Source organism: Muntiacus reevesi, chromosome 4 (assembly GCF_963930625.1).
Source record: "Muntiacus reevesi chromosome 4, mMunRee1.1, whole genome shotgun sequence".
NCBI classification, from domain to species: Eukaryota; Metazoa; Chordata; class Mammalia; order Artiodactyla; family Cervidae; genus Muntiacus; species Muntiacus reevesi.
The window spans coordinates 39,186,546-39,209,776 of NC_089252.1; the positions used below are offsets into that span (position 1 = coordinate 39,186,546).

The 23,231-nt window shown below is 48.4% G+C and overlaps 1 protein-coding gene across 1 annotated transcript; it reads left to right on the forward strand.

Moving 5' to 3' along the window:
* Positions 1–335: 335 nt before the first annotated feature.
* Positions 336–20,426, forward strand: RAB12 (RAB12, member RAS oncogene family). The gene is made up of 6 exons (XM_065932558.1): positions 336–786; positions 10,770–10,830; positions 15,285–15,423; positions 17,248–17,337; positions 18,017–18,121; positions 19,236–20,426. Exons 1-6 carry the CDS (start codon positions 336–338, stop codon positions 19,347–19,349), a joined length of 960 nt encoding a protein of 319 aa, XP_065788630.1. The 3' UTR covers positions 19,350–20,426.
* Positions 20,427–23,231: the final 2,805 nt, after the last annotated feature.

Sequence of the window (23,231 nt, forward strand, 5' to 3'; positions counted from 1 at the left end):
GGGAGGGGAACTATCTCAGAGTGCATGCAACAGGTTTGGGGGACACGGCTATCGCACGGGCCTAGTGTTTGTGGACTGCGCTCAATGACAGCAGGGACAGGAGGAGGGAAGAAGGAAAGGAGGGGATGCGAATGGAGGGGAGGCAGAAGGTGAAAGTCGCAGAAAGAAAGGCTATAGGGCCAGAGGGCAGCGGAGGCCAAGCAAGGAGCGCGAGCAGGCAGCTGGAGGCGCGCGCGGGCGGTCCTCCGGCCGGCAGGGGGCGCGCGCGAGTCCCGGCCCCGCCCCGCCGCCCGCCCGCCCGCCCGCGCCTGCGCCGTCGCGCCGCCTCGCCCGGGATGCTGCTGCCGCTGCTGCGGAGTAGCTGCTTCCCTTCCTCCTCCCCCGGCGGCGGCGGCGGCGGCGGCGGGGCGGACGCTGGGGGCCGGCCGGCGGCGCAGCTGCAGCGCGGAGCCCGCGAGCCGCCGGGGCCGCTCGAGCGCGCGCTCGCCCAGCCCGGGGCCGAGCCGCGGCGCCTGGCGGAGGCCGAGGGGGCGCGGGGGCGCGGGGGGCCGCATGCGTGCATGGATCCGGGCGCCGCGCTGCACAGGCGGCCCGCGGGCGGCGGCGGGTTGGGCGCGGGCTCCCCGGCGCTGTCGGGCGGCCAGGCCCGCCGGCGCAAGCAGCCCCCCAGGCCGGCCGACTTCAAGCTGCAGGTCATCATCATCGGCTCCCGCGGCGTGGGCAAGACCAGCCTGATGGAGCGCTTCACCGACGACACTTTCTGCGAGGCCTGCAAGTCCACCGTAGGTAAGGCGGGCCGGGGGGCGGCCCCCGGGGGCCCCTGCATCCCCCGGACTGGACGGAGCCCCCGCCCTGGCCGTCTCGAGGCCGGGGATGCACGGGGCCTGTCCGGCCTGGGACGGTGTGAGCATCTCTCCACGGGAGCACCCCCCCAACTCCTCATCAGGAGGAAGGGGGGCAGGCGGGCAGCGTGGTGGACACGAGCTGTGCCCTGGCTGGATGGCCGGAGTGGTCCCCTCTGGAGAATTGTGATGCTTTAACTTTGCCTTCCTAGGAGGAGGGGCATTTCCACTGTCCACGCGACTTGTTTTTCTAATTTTGAACTCAATTTTATGTTGTGCTGAAATAATGGGAGTTTTAAATCCCCTGTGGAGGAGGGTCTGTGGATAATATTCGGAGTAAGACTAAGAAGTTTCTTCTTTAAACTATAAGTGTGGCAGAAGGACTTCAGCTGTGGCTTTCTCTGACTTCAGATAACCCAGGGGACCCCCAAGTGGGAAGGGCACCTCCCGCCCCCTGCTCCCCGCCGCCGCACTGCCAGTTGGGTGAAGGGGGCAGCCAGGTTATTACAGGAACCCCCTGGGCCTGGAAGTGGCCTGTCCTCAGAATGTAAAATTGAAACTGCAGGGAAGTTTTCTGATGGAGTCACATGTATAGGCCTTGGCTTTGAGGTCTGTCTGGTCACTGTGTAACAGTTGTTTCTCTGGAAAACCCCTTAAAAGCTGTCAAAGGGGAACCCCTCAAATGAGATAGTTGTTTGAGGGGAAGATCAATCACCTTCTGTAATGGGTGGGTGGGGGGGGTGGATTCCCCTAGGGGAGGTCCAAGAAATAATACATAGTATACAATCATGAAATTCAGAACTGAAACATTCATTCCACACATCACTTGTGTATTTAGATAGTTCCAAGGTGATACAATTTGGAGATTAATTGGCCTTGTTGTCTGTTACAGAAGACCCCTCCATTTGAAATGGCTTATTGAAAGACTAATCTTACACTTTTCACATTATTTTTTTGTTTTGTTTGTGAGAACGTGTTTCCTTTCATACTTCTTAATAATAGATCAGTTTGGATGTATTTGTGCTCTCTGTACCCTGTTTGTTGTTAAGATCTTGGCCTTGAAACCATGAGATTAAAGTTCAGTAGTGTAGCTTAGACTTGTTCCAAATATCCAATTTTGAATCATATAAAGTACATTCAACCATCAGAAGATGGTTTGTGTTGTTAATTTTTGTACCTGGCATAAGTAAAATAGAACTAAAAGTAATTCAGAATTATCCATCTTTTATGGCTCGATACTTAAAAATATACAAAAATGAAGAATAACACAGTTGTACTATGTGATGTAGAGAAACCAGCACAGGCCTGCTAGGTGGATAATAGGGTTTGGTGGATGGAGAGTGAGACGGAGGGTGAAGATGTGCTGTAGAACAGGGCAGAGGGGAGGTGGGGAGGGGTTTCCTAAGCTGGAGCCACAGTGCAGCGGCACCCCTGCAGTCATTAGGGGATGTTGGGAATGAATGCTGCAAGACCTGGGCTGCCATGAACCATGGAGGGTGGACCTTTTGTATCAGCTGGAGCCATAAAGGCCTCTGGGTACAGCCCTGGCAGGGAGACAGTTTCTTCGGGTACTTGGGAATCAGGAGGGGGCCAGGCAGTCAGTTTAAAGAAACTGTCCCCTTAACAAACAAACATAAATGCACATGTACACACGCCTCCCCAGCCCCAGCCGCTGGGGTCCCTTGTGCCCTTTGACTCTGTCTTGCTTGTTTTTATTTTCTCCATACATAGCCTGTAGGCCTTGGCTTGCTAAGTGTTTATTTGTGGGAAGTTCAGAGAAAGATGATAACTTCTGGTCTGACCCAGACTGTGAGAACACTTTGAGGAAGTTAGCTAAACCCCCCTTCTATCTCTGCCTCTGAGTCGCTTTTCCCTTCCACGTATCAGATCACTTGTTGAGCACCTACTGTGTGTGGGTGCTGTGCTACCCATGGGGGCCTCAGTGGTGAGGAGGGCAGTCTGTCCAGACTGAGGGGTGGGCAAGGGGGTTCCTGGGGATGCCCCAGAGCGATTAGGGCAATGTGGAGATGTCTGCAGACCGTCGGGAGCGCGGGGAAAGCCCCCCAGTCCAGGTGGAGTAGGGGCTGGTCAAGGCCTTCCTCTGCCCTGGAATGCTGTAGAGATAAGTTCATTCCTTGAGTTCCTTGGAAAAGCAAGTGTACATGCGGCGCTGGGTGTGGTGTAGCTGGGGTTGCCTCACCTCAATGCCCCCACCTGGGCAGGTGGCTCGCAGGGTCCTTCTGGGGCGCATGGTTGAGTTTCACCTCCACAGACTCCGCACAGATCCTGTTCCGCCAGCCTCACCCCATCCAGCTGCAGAGTCTGGAAAAGACCACCCACCTTGTGCAGGCGCTGCGGACCCAGGAGGGTCACTTAGGTGATGCCCCCAGCCGACCTCAGACTGGAAGCAGCACCTCCAGTGAGCATTTGATAAAGCCAGGCAGTCTCGCCGGACTTTCTGTAAAGAAGCATAGCAGAAACCCTGAGGGATTTGAGATAATAAGCCTATTTTACCAAATTACAACTGAACAAAATGTTGGTTTTGTTATTGTTGTATTACTGATCAAACCAGAAGTTGTTTTGGTTTAAAAGACACGCGGAACTCACCAGGGTATGAAACTGAAAAGACTTTTAATAATTGACCTATTTAGTGAAAATTGTCCAGGTGGAGTATTACTTTCAAATGGGATTTCATATTCATGGAATTGAGTTAGTCTGATATGGCCAGCATGGTTTGACAGATACAGCTTTTCGAAGTTTGAGAAACATGAGAAAAAAAAAAACTGGTTGGCTGTAGAAATTCACAGCTCTCTAAATACCATGTCGACCTGTGTTTCTTATATAACTATTGGAAGCTTGCTGTTCGTTTTGTTTGGATCAAAATGTTTTTACCAGGCAGCACCCCTTACGCCACTCCCAGCAACTTTACATTTCTAGAAAAGCATTCTAAAAAACCTCAGCTCTTGATTTAAGCTTTTCCATGAACTAGCTTGTGACTTTGGATAAGTAATTTATTTTGTCTTTGTGTGTAAAGGGTTACATTCTGTTAGCAGTAGCTACAGTTTCTTGAGCACGTACTGTATACCAGCAAAACTACACTCTTTCTAAATCTCACAACAATTCTGAAGGTTTCCACATTTTACAGACGAGGAAGCAGAGTCCCAGAGGGTAGACAGCTCGCCCACAGTGGACCAGTGGTGAGCGAGTGGTCAGGGCCCGGGCTGCAAGTGAGTTCCTTCTGTCTGTCTGTCCCTTAGCTTCCTTGGGATTTAAGTTCACTTTACTCTGAAAATGTGGACGGGACTCTTTCCTACTTGTCTAATTTGGCCCCGTGTCAACCCTGTGAAGGTGGTGAGTGATGCCATCAATGGTATCTGATTCTCTTTAACTGTGCCCCCATTATTTGTCACTTTCCTCTGGGAGTGATGCTTTAAAAGGTTCATTTCTAAATATTTAATCATTCAACTATCTGAAACTTTTAGAATATTTACTAAAATACATTTAAATACAGGAAAAGGAGGAGTGAGACCGTTTGGACCAGAGTATCAGTTTCCTGAACAGTGAAGTTTCTTCCAGAGTGCCAGAGGCCAACACAGGATTGCCAATTCTTTTATTATTTTGCCACGTAAGGACATTTTTTTAAACAATCCACTGTCACCAACTTTTCAAAAAAATAAACAAAGATAACATGAGGTAGACCCCCAAAATAGGAAAGACAGAATTTAAAAGTTGTTTGAACTCAGTTTGAGGTCCTCATGACTGTCAACGTTTTCCTCCTTTTGCAGCAGTAACTTAACTCCACAGCCTGGCCCTGAGTATAAGCGGTCTTAGGCGATGAGAGCGCTCAGTGGAGCCCTGTTTGTATTCAGTCATGTGCCGGGGTCTCTGTTCTCAAGCCCACCCCTTCAGGCCCTGTGTTCACTGTTCCCAAGGCAGGGCAGCCTGGTGCTGCAGGTGACTGTGATTCATCCGGCCCCGTAGTAGAGCCAGAAACAGAACCAGCGGGTCCAAGGTGCGGGTGGCCGTGAATCCCGTGCAGGTGTGGCTGTCTGTGGGCTGACCTTGAACGTGAGCGGGCAGGAGGCAGGAGATCGCACCACTAGGGCCTACTCTGCTTTGCCTACACACAGTGAGTGGAACCACTGTCAAGGGAAATCGCTTGTACTTTATTCTGGAAATTTAGGTCAGTGAGTTTTGTTCGGAAACCCAGAATGAACATTTCATACTGGATTAAAATGCTAAGCTGTGCATTTTGTGTTGCTCCTCTGTGATCCTGGGCAGTCTTTGAAGCCATGGCTGAGCTGCTCGACTATTTCACTTACAAGGGAATTAGGGAGAATTGTCCCGAATTCCCACCCCAGAGCCCAGACCTTCCAGTGTCAGCCCCTCCCCTGCTGGGCTGATGTAACAGGATGACTCAGGGAGACGGGAGTGGGCGAGGAGCGCCGGTTTTCATGCCAGCCTGCGCTGTGCGTTATGTGGTTTGGCTTATTTAATGAACTCAGAGCATGCTGATAGGCTTGTGCAGAATGCATTTGTGGAATAAAGTAGCTATCTTCCCCAGAAAGTGTGGAAAGTTGGCGATTGGGTTGTTGGGGCTGATAAAAATCTATTTAAAGACCTGGCTTACGTGCATTCGGCCTTTCTTTCGCCAAGGAGCTCTCTCTGGAGAAGAAAGGTCTGCCTCTGCACGATGAGAGGGACCCAGAACCTTCAAGTCTGCCTCCCCTGCAGCTGTGGGGTGCAGGGACGGCCTTCAGAAGGCAGCCTGAGTTCCTTAGACTGGTGGTAGGGCCAGAGCTTTCTCCAGCCTTGCGTGCCAGGAGCAGCGTTTTAATTAAGCATTTGTTTGAATCTGCAAAGAAAACATAGCCTTGTACACCATTCAGCAAGTGTTTTCTGAGGGGCGGTGTGTACTTGGGTAAGACTCCACCCACTGGCCGTCAGGGGGCTGGAAGCTCACCTGCTCGCCTGGCTGGTCCCTGCAGGAGGGGAGGCGAGTGGTGGAGACGCCAGTGATGAAAAGCGGGGCCCATGTGCTCCGTAACCTCGACTACCCCGCCTCCACCCCCCTGCCCGCCTGTGAAGTTCATGTGCGGCATGTCTGTTCCACCCGGGTGCAGGACCATCTCCTGTGTGTGTACAGGTGAGGGACGCGGACGGTGTTTGCTGGGATACAGACCGCCCAGTCTGGACTGAGGAGGCGGGTCTTGTTAGACTCAGGGCAGACGCTGGATATCCTCAGGCCTGTGAGCATTCTTTAATGACATGCAATCATTTAAACTATTCTAGTAGCACCTGTTTCTGAGGCAATCCAAGTATTTTACAGTTGCATTACTTCATTCCGTTGAGTTCTTATATCTCGGCTTAAGTAGGAGAAGCCCCTTAATTTTAAACTGTGGTTCGGGAACCCCCCCCACCCCGGGGCAGTACAGGAGGGTCGTCTGCCTTGCCTGCCCTTTGTAGGGTGCTTTCCTGGGGGGATGTGTCTGTGCTTTCTCCTGAAAGACAGTGGTCAGGTGGAAAGCTGGCCTCCTGGTCAAAAAACCGCTTTCCGATAGTAAACGTTCCTCCATCTGGGTGACCTTGACACATTTCTTAGTCTACTTTCTCACTGTCAGCTCAGTGGAAATGTGGGGAAGCCTTCATCAGAGGAAAGATTACGTCCAGGATGGGGTGACGCTGTGAAAGATATATGTCCTTGGGAGAAAGGCCAGCCTGTGATCCCAAGATAGTTCTTATAAACTGGCAGTAACAGTTAATAACAATTTGTCAGCACTGCTTGAACTGAGACTTGATTTCAAAGTGTGAAATCCTACAGCCTCCAGAGCCTGTTTTGTTGTTGGTTATTTGCTGAGTAGTGTCCAACTCTTTTGGAACCCCATGGACTGCAGTATCTGAACTGAAGTCAACTAAAATCATACTCTCACACCAACCCCAAGTCCATATTGTTGTGGGGAGGGGTGAGGGGGGACGAACACTCAGCTGTATCCCAGGCGTGGGCCACTGGTCATTTCTGCTTTTATTAAACTTTGTGCTGGAAGGGGATGTGAAGAAAGAAACTTCTGTTTACTTTTGCTATTTTCATTTTTGTGACTTTTTATGCCTCAGCAAAAAGTAACGCGGTAATGTGTTTTTTGGATATGTTTCACCTGCCGGGGAGCCTCGAAATCTTACCAGCACTATGTACAATTCTTTATACTCTTGCTGAGATTTATGAAACAGCAGTGTACAGAGGTGACAGGGCCAGGTGAAGCTCTGTTCTTGAAGAGCTTCAAGAACAGTTATGGTGACCTGGACCACTTGCAGAATATTTTCACACTTTCCCTGTTTCCACATGTTTGACTTCTATAACAACCTTTGGTTGTGGACAGTGTTATAAATTTGAACCTAGATTCTGCCACTCAGCTAGCAGAAGTGATCTGACCTTGGTCTCTCCTCTGTTTTATGAGGGTAGCGCCCAGCTCGCTGGGCTCCTGAGGGAGCCCACATGTTGCATGCCGGGCTCAGGGGTCTGATAGACACTGTCATCATTATTAAAGGGAATTAAGATCAAGAAAGACTTGAATAGAATAGTCGTGTCTATACAACAGAAAGATTACAGCCTGTGACCTGTGTCCTTCCTGATGGAAATATTTTTAGGAAGACTTAGACCCCTGTCACCCAGCAGGACATTCTCTTAGTGGATCTCTTCCGGTCTCGGTGACTGAGTGTGATAATCCCCTGGCGGGTGGAGGTGGCCTGTTTAGGGAGAGGACCTGGGCATATGAAGACCGCCCTCCGCTAAGGATGTTCCACCGGAAACAGGAGTTATAAGGGCTCCCCTGGTGGCTTAGTGTGAAGAATCCCCCTGCTGCTTCAGGAGACACGGGTTCAATCCCTGGGTCGGGAAGATCCCCTTGAGGAGGAACTGGCAACCCACTCCAGTATTCTCGCCTGGGAAATCCCGTGGACAGAAGAGCCTGGCGGGCTACAGTCCGTGGGGTCGCAAGACAGTCAGACACAACATAGGGACTAAACAACCACAAGCTGGGATTGTAGGAGAAATGGAAGGCTCAGGTTCCAGGCACTGAATCCTGCTGCTCTGCCCGCCAGACGGGCTCACGACAGAGCATCCGTACTTCCTTCCTACAATTTAAACACACACCCAGCGTTCGATGGGGAAGAGGGGCGGGTCTCCATCAGATTTACTGGACTGCTGCCCTGTGCCAGGCAGCATTCTAGGCGCCAGAGGTGCCTGTCCTGAGAAGGCGCCTGTTCTGTCACCTGGGGGAGACCAGCGGAGCCACGGGGCAGGGCTGGGAGGGAGGGGGGAGGTGAGCCGTCGGGAGGCGCAGAAGGGGACCCCTCCGCCTGAGAAGGCTTCTGCGCAGACGGGGAGGTTCTCCAGGAGAGGAGAGCAGAGAGGGCGTTTGACCAAGTGCCTGTCGGTTTAGGTCTGGATGACTCAGGTCTTCAGGATGGGACTGCCTCTACCACCCAACAGAGTTGTAGCTGCTTGCTTCCCCGGATGGTCAGGACACTGTAGGAAATGGGTTTTCAATAAAAGCTACGACTTTTTTTGGTCCCTTATCTGTTTATAAACATTGATCCTGGGCCCCCCTGTTCAGTCAGGAGACTCTGCTGACTTTTCCCAAAACCAATCCCCTCCTTGAGGTGGTTGGTGACTTTCTACCTTTTATTCAGGATCATTATAATTTCTATGACCTGCAAGTGTTAACAATGGACACTAAGAGATATTTTTTACCTAATGTAAAAAAGCTTTTTAAAAATGTGTAGTTGTATATTTTGATGTAAGGATTTGTTTGTAAGCCATAGATTGGAGTAAGTTTCCAGCCATCACTAGCCAACCTAGTGGCTCTTTCTATATGGTAAAAGAGACTTCATTTGAGAGCAGGCACTATTTTAATGAGCTTTTTCCTTTCGTGGAATTTTAGATTTAGTCACTGGATATTTTTCTATTGTTGTTGTTAATGTCTTTAGTCTACTCACTAAAACTAGGTAGTTTGGGCTAAACACGTTCTTCATCCTGTTTGCTGTTTGTTCGCTTAGCAGTGTATTTATAATCATATGATAACATTACCACTTATTCCTACTTTTGATTATTAATACCCTTTCCTTTATTTTTATTCATTAAACTTGGTGATTACAAAATATAGTGCAGGACTGCTAAAGTCAGAAAGTTGTTCAAGTTGGTTGAAAAAAAAAGACTTGACATGATCAGACTGAGAGCGGTTCTTAGCAGAGAAAACAGCCTAATCAAAACAAAAATTTTTTGTGCTGTTTCTAGAGATTCTTGTTCTTAACTTGAAGCAGAGCTCACAAGAGAAGTATCTGCTAGTTCTTTTCAGTAAAATGTGGCAGCCGCTGCAACAAGCTGTAACAAAAGTGGCCAGCTCCCCTAAATAAAACTGGAAAAAAAAACAAACTAGAAACAAAAGTAAAACAGAATAGTGGCCATGATACAGTGTGAATTAGATTTGTAAATCGCCCTCACAGAGTAACATGGTGAGGCCCTAGCTTTATGCTGATATCAGGAAGAAAGGGTTTTGTCTGAGCTGTGCCTTTTCAAAATCAGACCATAGCACATAGGTGCAGGCTGGTTTCTGTGACTCGTAGAGGATCGCGTTAGGCCCTGCGCTTCCCTGTGGTTGAAGCACAAAGGATTCTGCTTGGTCTCTGCTTGAGGATGTTGGTCGTGTACAGACACGCTTCCCGTTCCAAGGCTGTCTGAGAGTCATCTGACTCGGAAAAGCAAAGCTGTTCCAGAACTGAAAGTGAAATTGGCTTCCCCAGCATTTGCATGAGCTTTGAGATCAGGGCTAAGGGAGCGAGTAAGAACCAGGGTGCGAGGTGCCGTCGCCTCTTCTCCAGCCATGACTTTTATATTCCTGCCATGTTTCTCTGTTGTACAGACCTCAGTCCCACCCAGGCTTGTAAACACATCTTGTGGTTGCATTGATGTCTGCAGCATGTTGCTAATTATAAAAGTCAGTCACACGCCTTGCCCGTCACCTCAGGAACATCATCTGACTTTGAAGAGCTATGCCGTGCCCCCTTCATCCTCCACCTCGCAGCATCGGGACCCTGGATCCATAAAGCAGCCAAAAAATATTAATAGTTCCCATAGAGATTAGGTTTCCACTTCCCACATTTAGCTGGTGTTATTTTTTTTAGCTGGTTATTTTTTTTTTCTTAGTTGTGAGAATTGTGTAAAAAATACTGTTTTATATTATTTCACAAATATTGTGAAATTTGTATTTTAAAAGTATTGACGTTTTCTGTAACTGACAAGTAGATAAGGAAATATCACAGGTGAAAATTTGCTCTAAAAAATTATCTGAAGCCTTAAGGGCTGAACTGGAGAAGGATGGAGATTTGTCATGGTTTGCTTGCTACTATTAAAGTAATTTTAAAAATAAAATTAATTTGTATGAGTAAAATTTTTCAAAAAGAATTCCTCTTCCACACTATTGGTGATATAATAAAGTCACTTTTGTGAATGCTAAAGAATTTATTACAATAATTTCTTAATTCAGACTGTGGCTGTTTGAAATCAAGATTGAGTTTCCAGTGCTCCACGTTAAGAATTTCCCCCCAAGATAGCATGTGTATAAAGCCATTGTTTGTTTGTGTAATGATTCATTGTGATTTTTAAGTGGATTTTAAGCTGCACCTCTAGTAGTGTTAAACTCGATTACAAATAGCAAGTACTTCATCTCCAGTTCGGGGTAGAACCTAACATACGCTCATGCGTTGTGCGGAGAAGCACAGAGTGTACTCGACTCGGGAACCAGCGGATTTCTTCTGTCCCATTTTGGAATTCAGTGTGGTCAGTTTTTTGGTTTTTCCAACGGCATGCAACTAGTACTGCTTTTCTGACAGATTGCCTTGTTTTTGCTTCATCTTCGTCCGTTTTATTTACAGGTGTTGACTTTAAGATCAAAACCGTAGAGCTAAGAGGAAAGAAAATTAGGCTACAGATCTGGTAAGTGGGGCCCTGCACCGAGTTATCACCGTGTGTGTTCAGCAGTCCACACGCTTGTCTAATACAGTTAACCGTTGGAGCTGGTCTGCCTCTCCTGCGTTTCCTCTCCTCGGCTCTCCTTCAAGGGAAGTGAACGGAGCTTCCTTCTAGGGAGCATTCAGGAAAGAGCCTGTGTAGCTCAGCCCCGCTTGCCACGGGGGTCGTGGAGAGACTGTTGTGATACCGCCACGGTGTCTGGCTTGGAGCCTTTCGTCTCTAGTTTGACGTCATCCGACAAACCGTGATCGCTGAGCGGTCCCTCCCGTGCTCGTCTGCACGTGTTCAGAGTTACTTACTCTGCAAGCATCCGGAGAAAGGCCAGCGTGCTCTCCCCGCCCGGCCCCCACATCTTGGGCAAGTCCCCCTCGGGCGTGTCCTCGGTGGGACACGCGGGCCCTGAGCGCCTCTGCGCCCCGTGCGGGGAGCCCAGAGCCCCCTCCCCGCACCCCAGGAGCGTGGGAGAGGCTAACCCAGCCGTGCGGGGCCGCTCAGCCACCCTTCCTTGGGGACCCGGGAGGAGCCCCTCTGGAGCCGGGAGTGGCGGCTGTGCCGCCGTTGTCGCTAACACCGTCTCGCGCAGCGTCTCAGCCACTAACTCCTCTCGCAGGTCGACCTCAGCTCTGTCTGTCCGCCGTGTGTGTGTCGCTTCCATCGCGTTCATTGCTGCCGCGCCGGCGGCTCCATCGCCACCTAGTGCTTCCGTGTTAGTGCCATGTCTCACCCCCACCCGCGCCCCCGAGTGGGGCGCCCGCCGGCTGTCAGGTAACGTCCCGTGGGTCATCGCTGGCTGTTCCACCCGCCTGAAGGACTGGGGGTGACGGGGGTTGCTTTTTTGTCTTGTGTTTTTGTTTTTCTTGTCTTGGGGAAGTTCCTTGATCATCTGTGGTTAGAAAAAGGACCATTTTCCCATCTCTGCTTGAAGTGTGTCTATGTGTATGTATATAGAACTTGGTGTAAGTATAGCTAAAATAAGACGTCAGCCCGAATGTAGATTCATGAATTTACATCCACATGGTGGCTCAGTGGTAAAGAATCCGCCTGCCAGTGCAGGAGACGTGGGTTCGATCCCTGGGTCGGGAAGACCCCCTACAGAAGGAAAGGAAGGAAAGAAGGAAATGGCACCCCACTTTAGTATTCTTGGCCTGGGAAATCCCATGGGCGAGGAGCCTGGCAGGCTATAGTCCTTGGGGTGACAAAGAGTCAGACACAGTTGAGTGACCTAACAGCAGCAGCAGCACCTATCCTGGAAGTTACTCACAGAGGCTTCCAGCTGTTGTGTTGAGATGAACTTGAAGCTGAGAAACTGGCCTCCTGCCTCAAGACGAACACATAATTAAGATGCTCCCTATGGGGGACTTCCTTGGCAGTCCAGTGGAAGTTCCCCCTACAGAGCATCCAATGCAGGGGGTGTGGGTTTGATCCCTGGTTGGGGAGCTAAAATCCCACGTGCTGCATGGCATGCCCCCCACCCCCAAAAAAAAGGTGCTCCATAGGAAGGTCTCCTGTTCGGTCCAGTGCTCACTGTTGGCGAATTTGGTTTCTACTGGAGTCCCTGTGTTGACATCAAGCTTGTTTCCTTTCATTCTCTGCTTGAAGAGGTGGAACTTTCATACACTGACATTGATTCCTGTAAATTAAGAATTGTGTCATTTCACCAAATATAGTAAATACAGAAAAATGATGGTTTTTCAAAGCATGGTTGTAGTACCAAACTGGGGGGAAAGGATGGCAGGAAGTTTTCAATTTGCCCCCAAAGCAGAGAGAGACATAATAATAATAATATCATATTCCACCCACAATAAATGATGATTTGGCTGATGGTAATAAACTGTAAATCTCTGAAAGTCAGCTCTTGGTCATTACAGTGGAAACTAAGGTTCTTTGAGATAAAGGTGGGAATATGAAGATTCTACATCTCGTTGGATAGATAAAAGCCCAACCGGGGCATTGGTATTGTATTACTGTCCAGCTGTGTGAGACGTGGAGACTGGGGTGGAATTTTTGCTGTCCTGGCTCAGAGTAGGAATTTAATAAATACTTGCTGAACTGAATTGGATTCTATTTACCTTACTCTCTGACCATCTGTGAGAGCAGATAATTCAGTGGGGAAATGATCACACAAAGGAGCCTTGGAGAAGAATAGAAAATTAAAACTCTGGCAACCCAGATATTTTGGAAATATGGATTATTCTCTTCAGTGGAGATGCTTTTCTGCCTCACACAGTCAAGAGCTGGTCACAGACATGGAGTTTAGGGAATGGCCTTGATGTTTCCTCGCTGGCGTCTTGTACGCCAACCGTTTGTTGTTGTTGAGTCGCTTCAGTTGTGTCCGACTCTTTGTAACCCCCTGGACTGTAGCCCGCCAGGCTTCTCCGTCCATGGGACTTCCCAGGTAAGAATACTGGACTGGGCTGCTGTTTCCTTTTCCACGGAATCTTAATATCAGAAATGCCCATTACTATCCCAACTCTTTGATTTTGGGTTTTTATTAAAACCTCTCCCAGGGGTCTGCTGCGCAGTGTCATGCTTGTGGGTGGTGGAGCTGTGCTGTTCCTGCTTCCGAGGTCAGATCTCATGTCAAGTGTTCTTACCACAGCAGCCTCGAAATGATTTTCCAAAAGCTTGTACTATGTCTAATGTCTCTGTTCTTCAGCCCCCAATTTCTGAATCCTAACTGAGTGAATGTTTAGAGAAACAAATGTGAAACTGATTTACGCTAAAAGCCATCATAAAACTACTTAACCATATATACTCACGAGAGCACATAATTCCCCAAATGCTCAGTGCTTATACCCAGTTGCTGTTTTAAATTTGTGCTGCAGCTATAATGCGCTAACCCCAGACTTCAGAGTGGAAAAACATGTTATTTTTGCTTTTTAAGTGAATGAGAAGTGAGTGAGAGCTGTTTTATCAAACCCTAACTTGAATAAGCCAGCACTGTGATAGGAAGAGAAACCACAGTCAGGAAGATACTTTTTTTTGAAAGTATTAATTACGCCCCTAAATGCCTAGGGTTCCAGGAATAAGTTTATTCACTGATTCCTCCTGTGAATGAAACAGTATCTGAGTCAGTTCCTTCTCACCTGATTGGAAGGTGCCTTTTAGTGTCTGCAAGTTGGTTTTATTTTATCCTGAATTCTTCAGGAATCCAGTTTGGGGGCAGTTTTGAGTCAAAAAATATTGCCTTGAATTGGCATCCACTTTCTGCATTTTGGACATGTAGCCTTTTCTTTTGCGTATGTAGATGGAGGGCCTGTGATAGGCCAGGCCCCCTGGACCCTGGTGGACAAAGCAGACCAGCCTAAGCCCCTGGGCCTTCCAACCTTGGAAGAGCACAGGGGAGTCTTACATCCCCTGGGGCAAAGTGTCGGCATTGCCTTTTCTGAAAAGGAATTTGCCAACAGGCTTCATTGTTTGGCATGATGACACATCCCTAAGGGGAGCTAATTTGGTGGCGAGTCTAGCCTGGAACAAAGGCGTAAACTATAGCACCTTTGCGATGTGTGTGTTAGGGACATTAGGGACACGACCCACAAGGTTCACCCCATCCAATGCACTTGGAAGAGGTTTCAGTGCTCAGCGCTGTCCGGTGAGAGTCTGTGAGCATCTTGCAAGGAAGAACCTCGTTTTCTGTGTCCCCTGCTGCCCCTCGCTTTCTCCACCAAAAGCCACCTGTGTCACGGGGCTCCCGGAGTGTGCTGAGAGTAGGGTTCTTTGGGAAAAGCTAAATTACAGATCAGCTTAAAAAAAATCATTTTACTGGGCAGAAGGCCTGCTCTCTTGAGCCTCATTTGTAAATTTGTGATAGTTCTCACGCAGTTTCTCAGCTTCCTACGTGGAGAAAGTGGGTCTCGGCCAGCTTGTGTGCATTGTTAGTACGTGTATGTCTTCCTGTGGAAACATCAGCTTTTCCTGGAGAAGAGAGAAAGCTTTAGATATCAAGGTCACGGTTGGAGAGTAGTCATCCTGACTGTGTTTGCAAAGTTTGGGGGTCCTCTTCCTCCTTTACCTGTTTGAAGGACCAAGAAAATGACAAGACTATAGCACTTTTCGTTAGTGGGGACTGTTGGTTGTCTTATCAGCAAAATCAGATAAGATACTCACCATTGAGGTTGGTTAATAGAGATTGCTAGGCATAAATTGTTTAAATTAAATATCACCCGTACATTTTGTCATTGATAACCATCAAGTTATGGGGTGTTGCACTTTCCACTGTTATACACAGCATTTACTTCTTTTCAGAATCTTGGTGTGGGGGAAATTGGGACTTCCTTATGATTTTTGAACGCACCTAGCTCAGAGAAGCTGCCCCCAGTAATACCGAACGTGCACAGACCTGTGGGGAGCTGTCACGGTTGGGCTGAGTCTTCCCTGTCCACCCTGTTTGGGGACTGACTTTTGCTGCTGTTTCTCAGGGACACGGCAGGTCAGGAGAGATTCAACAGCATTACCTCAGCTTATTACAGAAGTGCCAAGGGGATCATATTAGTCTACGACATCACTAAGAAGGAGACATTCGATGATTTGCCAAAATGGATGAAGATGATCGATAAGGTAGGTGTTGGCGTTTCTCTCCCAGATGTGAACTCTCCGCTGTGGGTGTTAATAGTGACAACAGGAAGAAGGGAAACAGTCGTGGAGCGTGCTTTTCCATCCCGAACGTCACTTAATCCAGACAGCATTCAAAGTAGGTGCATAGTCCTGCATCACAGGTGAGGCAGAGAAGAGCTGGAATGTCTTCAGGATCAGCTTGTACATGAGGAAGCCTGGATTGGCGTTCTGGTCCCTGGGCTGTCTGACACCAAAGCCCACACATGGTCATCCCACAGGGGCAGGCTGCTTCCGTGGAATCAGATACAGGACAGATTTTATTATTTCTGCAGAAAGTTCACGTGAGCGCTCGCTTTGCGTATGTCCTCAGAGTGACAGCCTCCCAGGGCCTGCCTTCTCCGCTCTGCCCGGGGGCATGCTGAGGCCTCGGTCACCCACTGGACCTCTGCCCGCAAAACTAGAGACGGCCTTCACCCCCTCATTTTGAACTAAAGATTTTATCCTTTGGATCACAGTTGACCATGTAGAAATAAACTGAGTTTATATAACCTGTGGGTCCCCCACTAAGCAATGAGTAGACAAAGCCGTTGAGGGTGAGATGTGTGTAAACAGTGGCCACATTTGAGAGTTGTTTCCCCCTCGTTTAGTAATTTGAGGTTTAGCTCCTTTGCATAACAAGCACACTTCATATATTATAAATCTGATTTCATTTACAGATTGTATTAAACCCGTCTGTAGATGATGGTGGAGAACGTTCCTTTGCAGGTCTTACTGAGCGCATTTTCAATGTGTGTCTCTTTAAAGTGTGCTGGAGACCCCGGTTGCCAGGGTTATGGAGATGTCAGAACCAGGGTTGGGTCTGTACTCCGGGATTCTGGGGCCGCGGGGTGTGTTCCCAAGGACCCCAGACAGGGGCATCCTCGCTGCCGACTCAGCACCAAGTGACGTAGCTACCGGGAGGCAGTGGCCTCGGTGTGAGGGGCACCTCTGTTGGGGAACCTGCCCTGCTCCGTCTGATCCCCGGCTCTCACTTCTCCCTCTGTGCAGCTGTGCTCCCGTTTCTTCCCCTTACCAGCCCCGTTGGGGGCACTGTTAACTGTCACCCCATTACTGGCAAGGAGACAGAGCTCCCTGATAACCTGGCCGAGGTCACCGCTCAGGTACCCTTTGTGGAAGTCCATCTCCCATCATGTGAACTCAGGGAGTTACTTGAGACAGCTTTGACCTTTTTAAAGAGAGAGATTCTACTGTGCCTGCATGTTTTTTTAAAACTTAGAAATGCAGCTTGACTTTTCCTGACTATAAAATTAACAGTACCTTGTCAGTATAGAAGATTTAGAGAACCAAGTAAAAGCACAAAAGCAAATTGAAACAGTCTAGCTGTCTCCCAGAAAACCCAGATTGCGTCTGTACTGCATGTCGTTTCAGGTCATGGTTATTTCACTAAATATTCTAGGCTTCCTGTATCACCTTCCTGTTCTTCCAGAGCATATTTTCTGGTTTTTTATGGCTTCACTCTTTTATGTACCTTAACTTATTTCATTCTTCACCCACTTTGGGGGATCTTTAGGTTTTTTTTGACCGAGTACAAAGCTTAGCCTGTATATCGAGTCAGTCCTTAGGGTAGATTCCTAGGAGTCATGGGTCAAGAGCTGAGAGCATCCGTGGTTCCTCGTGCCTGTGACCACATTGCCCTGCCCCCAGCGGGAGCCCCCTCTAGGTCAGAGCAGATGCTCGGAGGGGTGAGAGGTGTGGCCTGGGGCTGTGTCTCCCTCTTGTGTGACGTGCCGGCTTTGAGATTTCGCTCCTGTTGTTGCGATCCCACAGTACGCTTCGGAAGACGCGGAGCTTCTCTTAGTTGGAAATAAGTTGGACTGTGAAACTGACAGAGAGATCAGCAGACAGCAGGGTGAAAAGGTGAGGAGAGTGGGCAGTGGGGGGGGGGGGGGGGGCCCGAGTCCGTGCATGAGCCCCCTGCGTGCTTTCCCTTCTAATAAATTCCTTTACGGTTCAGAATTGAGAAAATGCAGTCAGTCACACCCTTCGTCTTTGTTTGCTTTGGTTAACTTCCTGCTCCTTTAAATTCATTTTTCAAATGGAGGAGAAAAGACACATGAGAATACACAGCATTGTTTATTTTCCTACCTGACATCTTATACAGAGAAATGTTCTTTTAACCCAGATCATTGCATTCATGATGTTTTCCTATTCTAACGCTAACCTTCCTCAGAAAATCGATGACACTCGCATTTTACTTTTTCGGATATGTTTTAAATGTCGGGTACAGTACAGCTTAAACACTTGTGCACGTAATTTTACTTGAGGGTCCTGGTGTCACCTCACACCCTGTGTTTTGTTGATTTCTCATCATGTAGGAAGTTGCTGCACTTTCCTACATTAAAGTTCAAATGTAAATGAACTTTATGTTTGAGGATAAACAGGACTTTCCAGACCTTTCATCCCAGCCTTTGTCTGAACGCCAAAGCCCGAGAACTGTTCCCCCTTCAGTTATGGACCCTGTGCTTATACTAGACACGTGTCGTCCCCTCCTCCCCCCCAACACACACTCACACACAACAATAACGTGTGCTCTCAGTTTGCACAGCAGATAGCCGGGATGCGGTTCTGTGAAGCGAGCGCCAAGGATAACTTCAATGTAGACGAGATCTTCCTGAAGCTTGTTGATGACATCCTGAAAAAGGTAAAAAAAAAAGAATCCCGTGTCCTGACAGCACTTTACCTGGAACCTCTTCATCATTCTCTTTGCTGTTTGTGGTTGGGAACCTCCCTTGTAGAAAGCAAACCCCAGCGGTGGTCAGGCTGGAGACCTGGGGGTGCAGACCCAGCCTGAGGACTCAGCCCCCCGCAGCAGCAGCCTGTCACCACATCCTCAGGGCCACGTTCCACGTCCTCGCTCAGCCTGGCACACGGGTGCAGTGGCTGTGACCATTTGTTGTTTTTTAGTTGCTCAGTCGCGTCCGACTCTTTGCGACCCCATGGACTGTAGCCCACCAGGCTCCTCTGTCCATGGGATTTCCCAGGCAAGAATACTGGAGTGGGTTGCCATTCCCTTTTCCAGAGGATGTTCCGAATCCAGGGATCGAACCTGTGTCTCCTGCATTGGCAGGCGGATTCTGTACTACTGAGCCACCGGGGAAGCCCAAGGGAGACTGGGCTGTGTTTGTTTGACATTCGCTCCTCTCCTGTTCAAGTTTTCTCACAAGAACCCCGTTAGGTGCAGACAGTGAGGGTCTTGCCTCCCATCGAGGCTCTTCCTGTCTGGTGCAGCCTTTCGTGGCGCCAGACCAGGAAGATGACCTCATTGGACAACAGCACATTGTTAAGCATCTTTGGGCTTATGTCCAGAGATTCCTTAGATCTTTAAGTGTTTTTATATTATTATTACACATAATCGCCTCGGTGCAATCTAATTCAGAAGCGTCTAATACAATGGCTGGCTGTATAGCTGCCAAGAGAAGGTATTTCTTCCTTTAGTAATGGTATGCCCCCTGAGAACACAGAACCATTTTTTCGTTTTTTTGATACTTAAGTTTCCATCACCCTGGGCTGTGAAAGTAAATGTTGATGAGGTCCGTCTGCTCTCTCCGCCAAAGGGTGTGACATAGGCTACACAGCCTTTGTGTGATGGTTGAAGCTCCTTGAACCTGGTTCTTAGGTTCTGGCTGAATGTATAACTGAACTCTGATGATCAGAGAGTTTCCTGTAAAAAAACACTTTGGCCTTCTGTAATTGTATAGTCTGCAGAGTCTACACTGTCGCGTTACAATGCGTTTGTCTTTTCCTTTATCCCCAAGATGCCCCTGGACATGCTCAGGAACGAGCTTTCCAACAGCATCCTCTCGCTACAACCCGAGCCCGAGATCCCCCCAGAGCTGCCCCCGCCCAGACCACACGTGCGATGCTGTTGACTCGCCGCTCTGGAGGCGAAGTGGGCGCGATTCCTGGACAGGGGGACGGTCGCATTCTGCACTACAATCATTTTGACAATTTCCTCTCGCACTTTGTAATCCACGTCAGAGCTATACACTAACTTGTAAATATGCAGATATGCAATCCTGGGTAAGTTTGGGTTATAAATGACATATTTCCCTCCAAATTATTCTATTTCGTTCATCAACCCAATGCCTAGTGTGTGTACACTGGGGAACGTCGTACTTCTGATACGAAGAACAGGAGAAATGAGAGCTATAATGTTTCTGGAAATACATAATATAGTTGTCCTTGTTAACTATATTATGAGGATGGAGATATTCTGATAAAGAGAAAGAACGTGGTGCTTTGCTTACTGTTTTAAAGAAAATTTGTAAAACTAAAGACTTTGGGGGGAGAAAAACGACCTTGAATGCTTTTTCTTTATTTACATTTCTCCCAGCTGTAGCATCTTTGAAGTATTGGAGTGTTTCCCACAAAGCGAGCTCCATGCTTGTTTAAAGGTCTTGAAGGTTATTTATTCACATTAATGGTAGAACATAACTAGTTAGAATGTAGGACTTGAATTGGTCCTGAGGCCTCGGAATCTCTCTGGTTTCCTAATGAACGCACTCTGTGCTTTTAAGAACTACGAAGATTCAATAAAAGAAATGTTTTTGAAACTATAGAAGATTTTAAAAGAACGCTGCTGTCCTACACAAATCCTGTTTAAAGGAATTTTAAAGAGATGCATTTTACTATATCAAAGAACCTACACATATTTGCCTAAACATTCTATATACCTTTGTAATGATAAAACCTCTCCCCTCGACGGTGAAGCTTATTCCTATTAAGCCTAGACTGTGTTTTTTTTTTCTCCCCCTGGTCTGATAATGAATTTGTGAACTCTTATCTTTGGTATATCTTTTATTAAACTGCACTGTTTGTTTAGTCAAGGTAAATAAGTCATTATGTATTTGAATAACTTGGCGTGTCTTGAGTGTTGTGATATGAGAAGCATTGTGGTCCTTCTACACTAATGAAGTGCAAATAAAATTTTGTATTTATGAATGACAGTTGAGTTGCTACACTTACTTGTGCAATCATAAATTATGTATCCGATGATATTCTTCCAGAACTCCACATCTTAATCTTTTGAGTGTTTTTGATAAGGAAAATGTAGCCTCCTTCTCCATGGAAAACATTTCAATACTGTCTCAAAAGATTTAGACATAGAACTGCAGTACGACCCAGCAATTCCAGTCCTGAGTGCACACCTCCAAAAGTTGAAAGTTGGGGCACAAATAGATGCTGTACATTAATGTTCGCAACTTTATTCACAGTAGCCAAACGAAGCATCCCAAGTGTCCATCGGCAGGGGAATGGACAGCATGGATGAACCTTGAGGACATCATGCTGAGTGAGATAAGCCAGGCACAGAAGGACAGACCCAGTACAGTGTCACTCACCAAGGGGCCTGGAACAGTCAAGGGCAGAGACGCAGCCTGGTGGGCGCCAGGGGCGGGGGGTGAGTGTTTACCTGGACAGAGTTTTTGCCTTTGGAAGATGAGAACATCATGAAGGATGGTCGTGATGGTTGTACACCCATATGCATGTACTTAGTGTCACTGGGCTGCACAGTTTACACGGTGAAATATGTGTGTGTTTGCAGATAGCGTCATCATGAAAATGTTCTTTGTAACATCTGTGCCCTTTACCATCAGACACGCCTTTACTGTGGATCGTGTCGATTACTCACCTGCTGTCTCACTCCACGTCACCTTCCGGTGCTGTGGCCCTCCTCTGGAGGACACCTGCCCTTCCCCTTAGACCTGCTACTGGGAGGGGCTCTAGGGGCTGGGAGGAGTGGATATGGGACCTGCTTTCCCGCTCCTCTCGGGCCTCTGCAGTGACCTCGGACTGGCTGCTGCAGCTCCTCGAGGACCCTCAGCTCAGCCTCGCTGCAGGCACCAGTGGTTACACCGCTCCCTGCAAGTCTTCTTGTTCTCCTTCCTGGATCCCTGAAGTGCCGGGTCAAATCGGTAGGTGGTTCTGTTTAACTAACGGTTTAAAGTTTTGAATGTGAAACTGACAGGTGACACTTCCCCGGCGGTCCAGGGGTTAAGGCTCCCCACTTCCATCACAGGGTTTAGTCCCTGGTCAGGAACTCAGGTCCCACATGCCAAGCAGCTCGGCCAAAAGATTTAAAAAAATAAAAACCCAGAGGCGTGCATGTTAGTTGAGGTTGCAACAAAACAAGAAATTCTTGTCTTGCTTGCCTCAAGCCGTAAAGCCACCTAAAGTTGTTTTTTCCTCCACAAGCGGCCTGCGTTAGCAGGGAGAGAGTGCTTGCCGCACAGAGTATTTATTGCCTAGAACTTGTAAGTAGACCACAGACTGCAGCTGAGGGTGGGTCAGGACGTGACATGCAGGCTGGTGTTGACGCTGTGATGCTTTGGTGATCACAGGTGACGTTCACAGGTGGTTGCTGTAAGGCCGGCCCTGTGCTTGGAGCTGTGGGGGTGTGACCACGAGACTGTAGACAGTCTCCGCCTTTAAGGATAACCATCAGGTGCCCCAGACAGACCCCTCACGGGAGTGCAGGGCAGAACTTCTGACATGGAAGGGTGGGTGCAGAGCTGGGGAGCCCAGGCGGAGGTGGGGGCTCTTCCTCGGCCTTCAGGAAGGAGCCGCGTCCCAACCAATGGCTGCACAGACTAGAAGAACAGTGTGTCCACAGGCTGTCAAACTGGAACCTCTGGAAAAAGTAGACCTTGTAGTACAGCATGCACTGCCGTCCTCATGGGCTATGGCTTTTGAACACCTGGCCGCTCCTTGGAAATGGGTGATGTTCTCGTGCTAGAGACCTGGCAGTGCTCCGGAAATGTAGTGAACCGTCTGCATGCAAAACCTGAAGCGGGTAGAGAAGGGTTCTGAAACCTGCCTCTGGGAGCTGATGCGTTTAGTGCGTTTGCCAACAGGTCCACCCCGTTCCGTAGGCTTAAGTGATAACCCTTTTTGACAGGCTGAGAACAAGATGAACCAGCCCCAGTCCACCCACTGTTGATAATGACCCACCGCACATGCCCAGCGGGGGGAGGTTCCTCCAAGAGAGACAGCAGGGCCCCAGGGCAGCGAGGAGGAACTGGGGATTATGGCTCAGTGGGCAAGGCCAGCAGTAGGACCCCGACATACTGCTAGATGTCTTTCTTTGAAAACCCGCCAGACCTTCCTAAATACAGCTCCACAAATGCTTGCGGTTATAACGAGGGGGATTTCATTATATGAAAAAATTTATTATCCGAAAGGCAAGTCGGGGGTGCTCTCCCATCCCCAGATGCTGAAGCCTCTAGGAGAGACTCAGGGTGTGTCTCAGACTCAGCAGGCCCACGGGTCATCAACTCTACCTATAGAGTCAGCCACTGAAGCCCATGGTTAGCTTGGGGGCTCTCAGCCCATTAAGGATCTGCCCCAACTTGTTGAAATGCTCTTCAGCCCTGAAAACAGCTCTTCACCCCGTAATTTGAAACAGAAGACTTCATAAAGATAATAAAGGTAATAGACCAAAAATTGTATCCATACAACAACAACAACAGAAAAAAAAAACCTTTTAAATGGGTAGAAAGTGATCATTAGGGAAATGCCACACTGAGATGTCTTCACACCCTTGAGGATGGCTGTTACCCAAAGAACAAAACAAGCGTTGGCAGGGTTGTGGAAAAAGTGCCACCTGTATGCACTGCCAGTGGGAATGTAAAATGGTGCGGCCGCTGTGGAAAATGGTATGCAGTTCTTCAAAATATCAAACAGAAATACCATGTGATCCAGTAATTCTGCTTCAGGGTGTATGCCCCAAAGAAGTGAAAGTAGAGAGTCAATAG

Bases quoted from the DNA above. Each gene is read 5' to 3' on its own strand.
- RAB12 (XM_065932558.1), top strand. From the start codon at position 336: ATGCTGCTGCCGCTGCTGCGGAGTAGCTGCTTCCCTTCCTCCTCCCCC. The intron at 10,831-15,284 runs GTAAGTGGGGCC...GCTGTTTCTCAG, and splicing joins AAAATTAGGCTACAGATCTG to GGACACGGCAGGTCAGGAGA. The intron at 17,338-18,016 runs GTGAGGAGAGTG...GTGTGCTCTCAG, and splicing joins GCAGACAGCAGGGTGAAAAG to TTTGCACAGCAGATAGCCGG.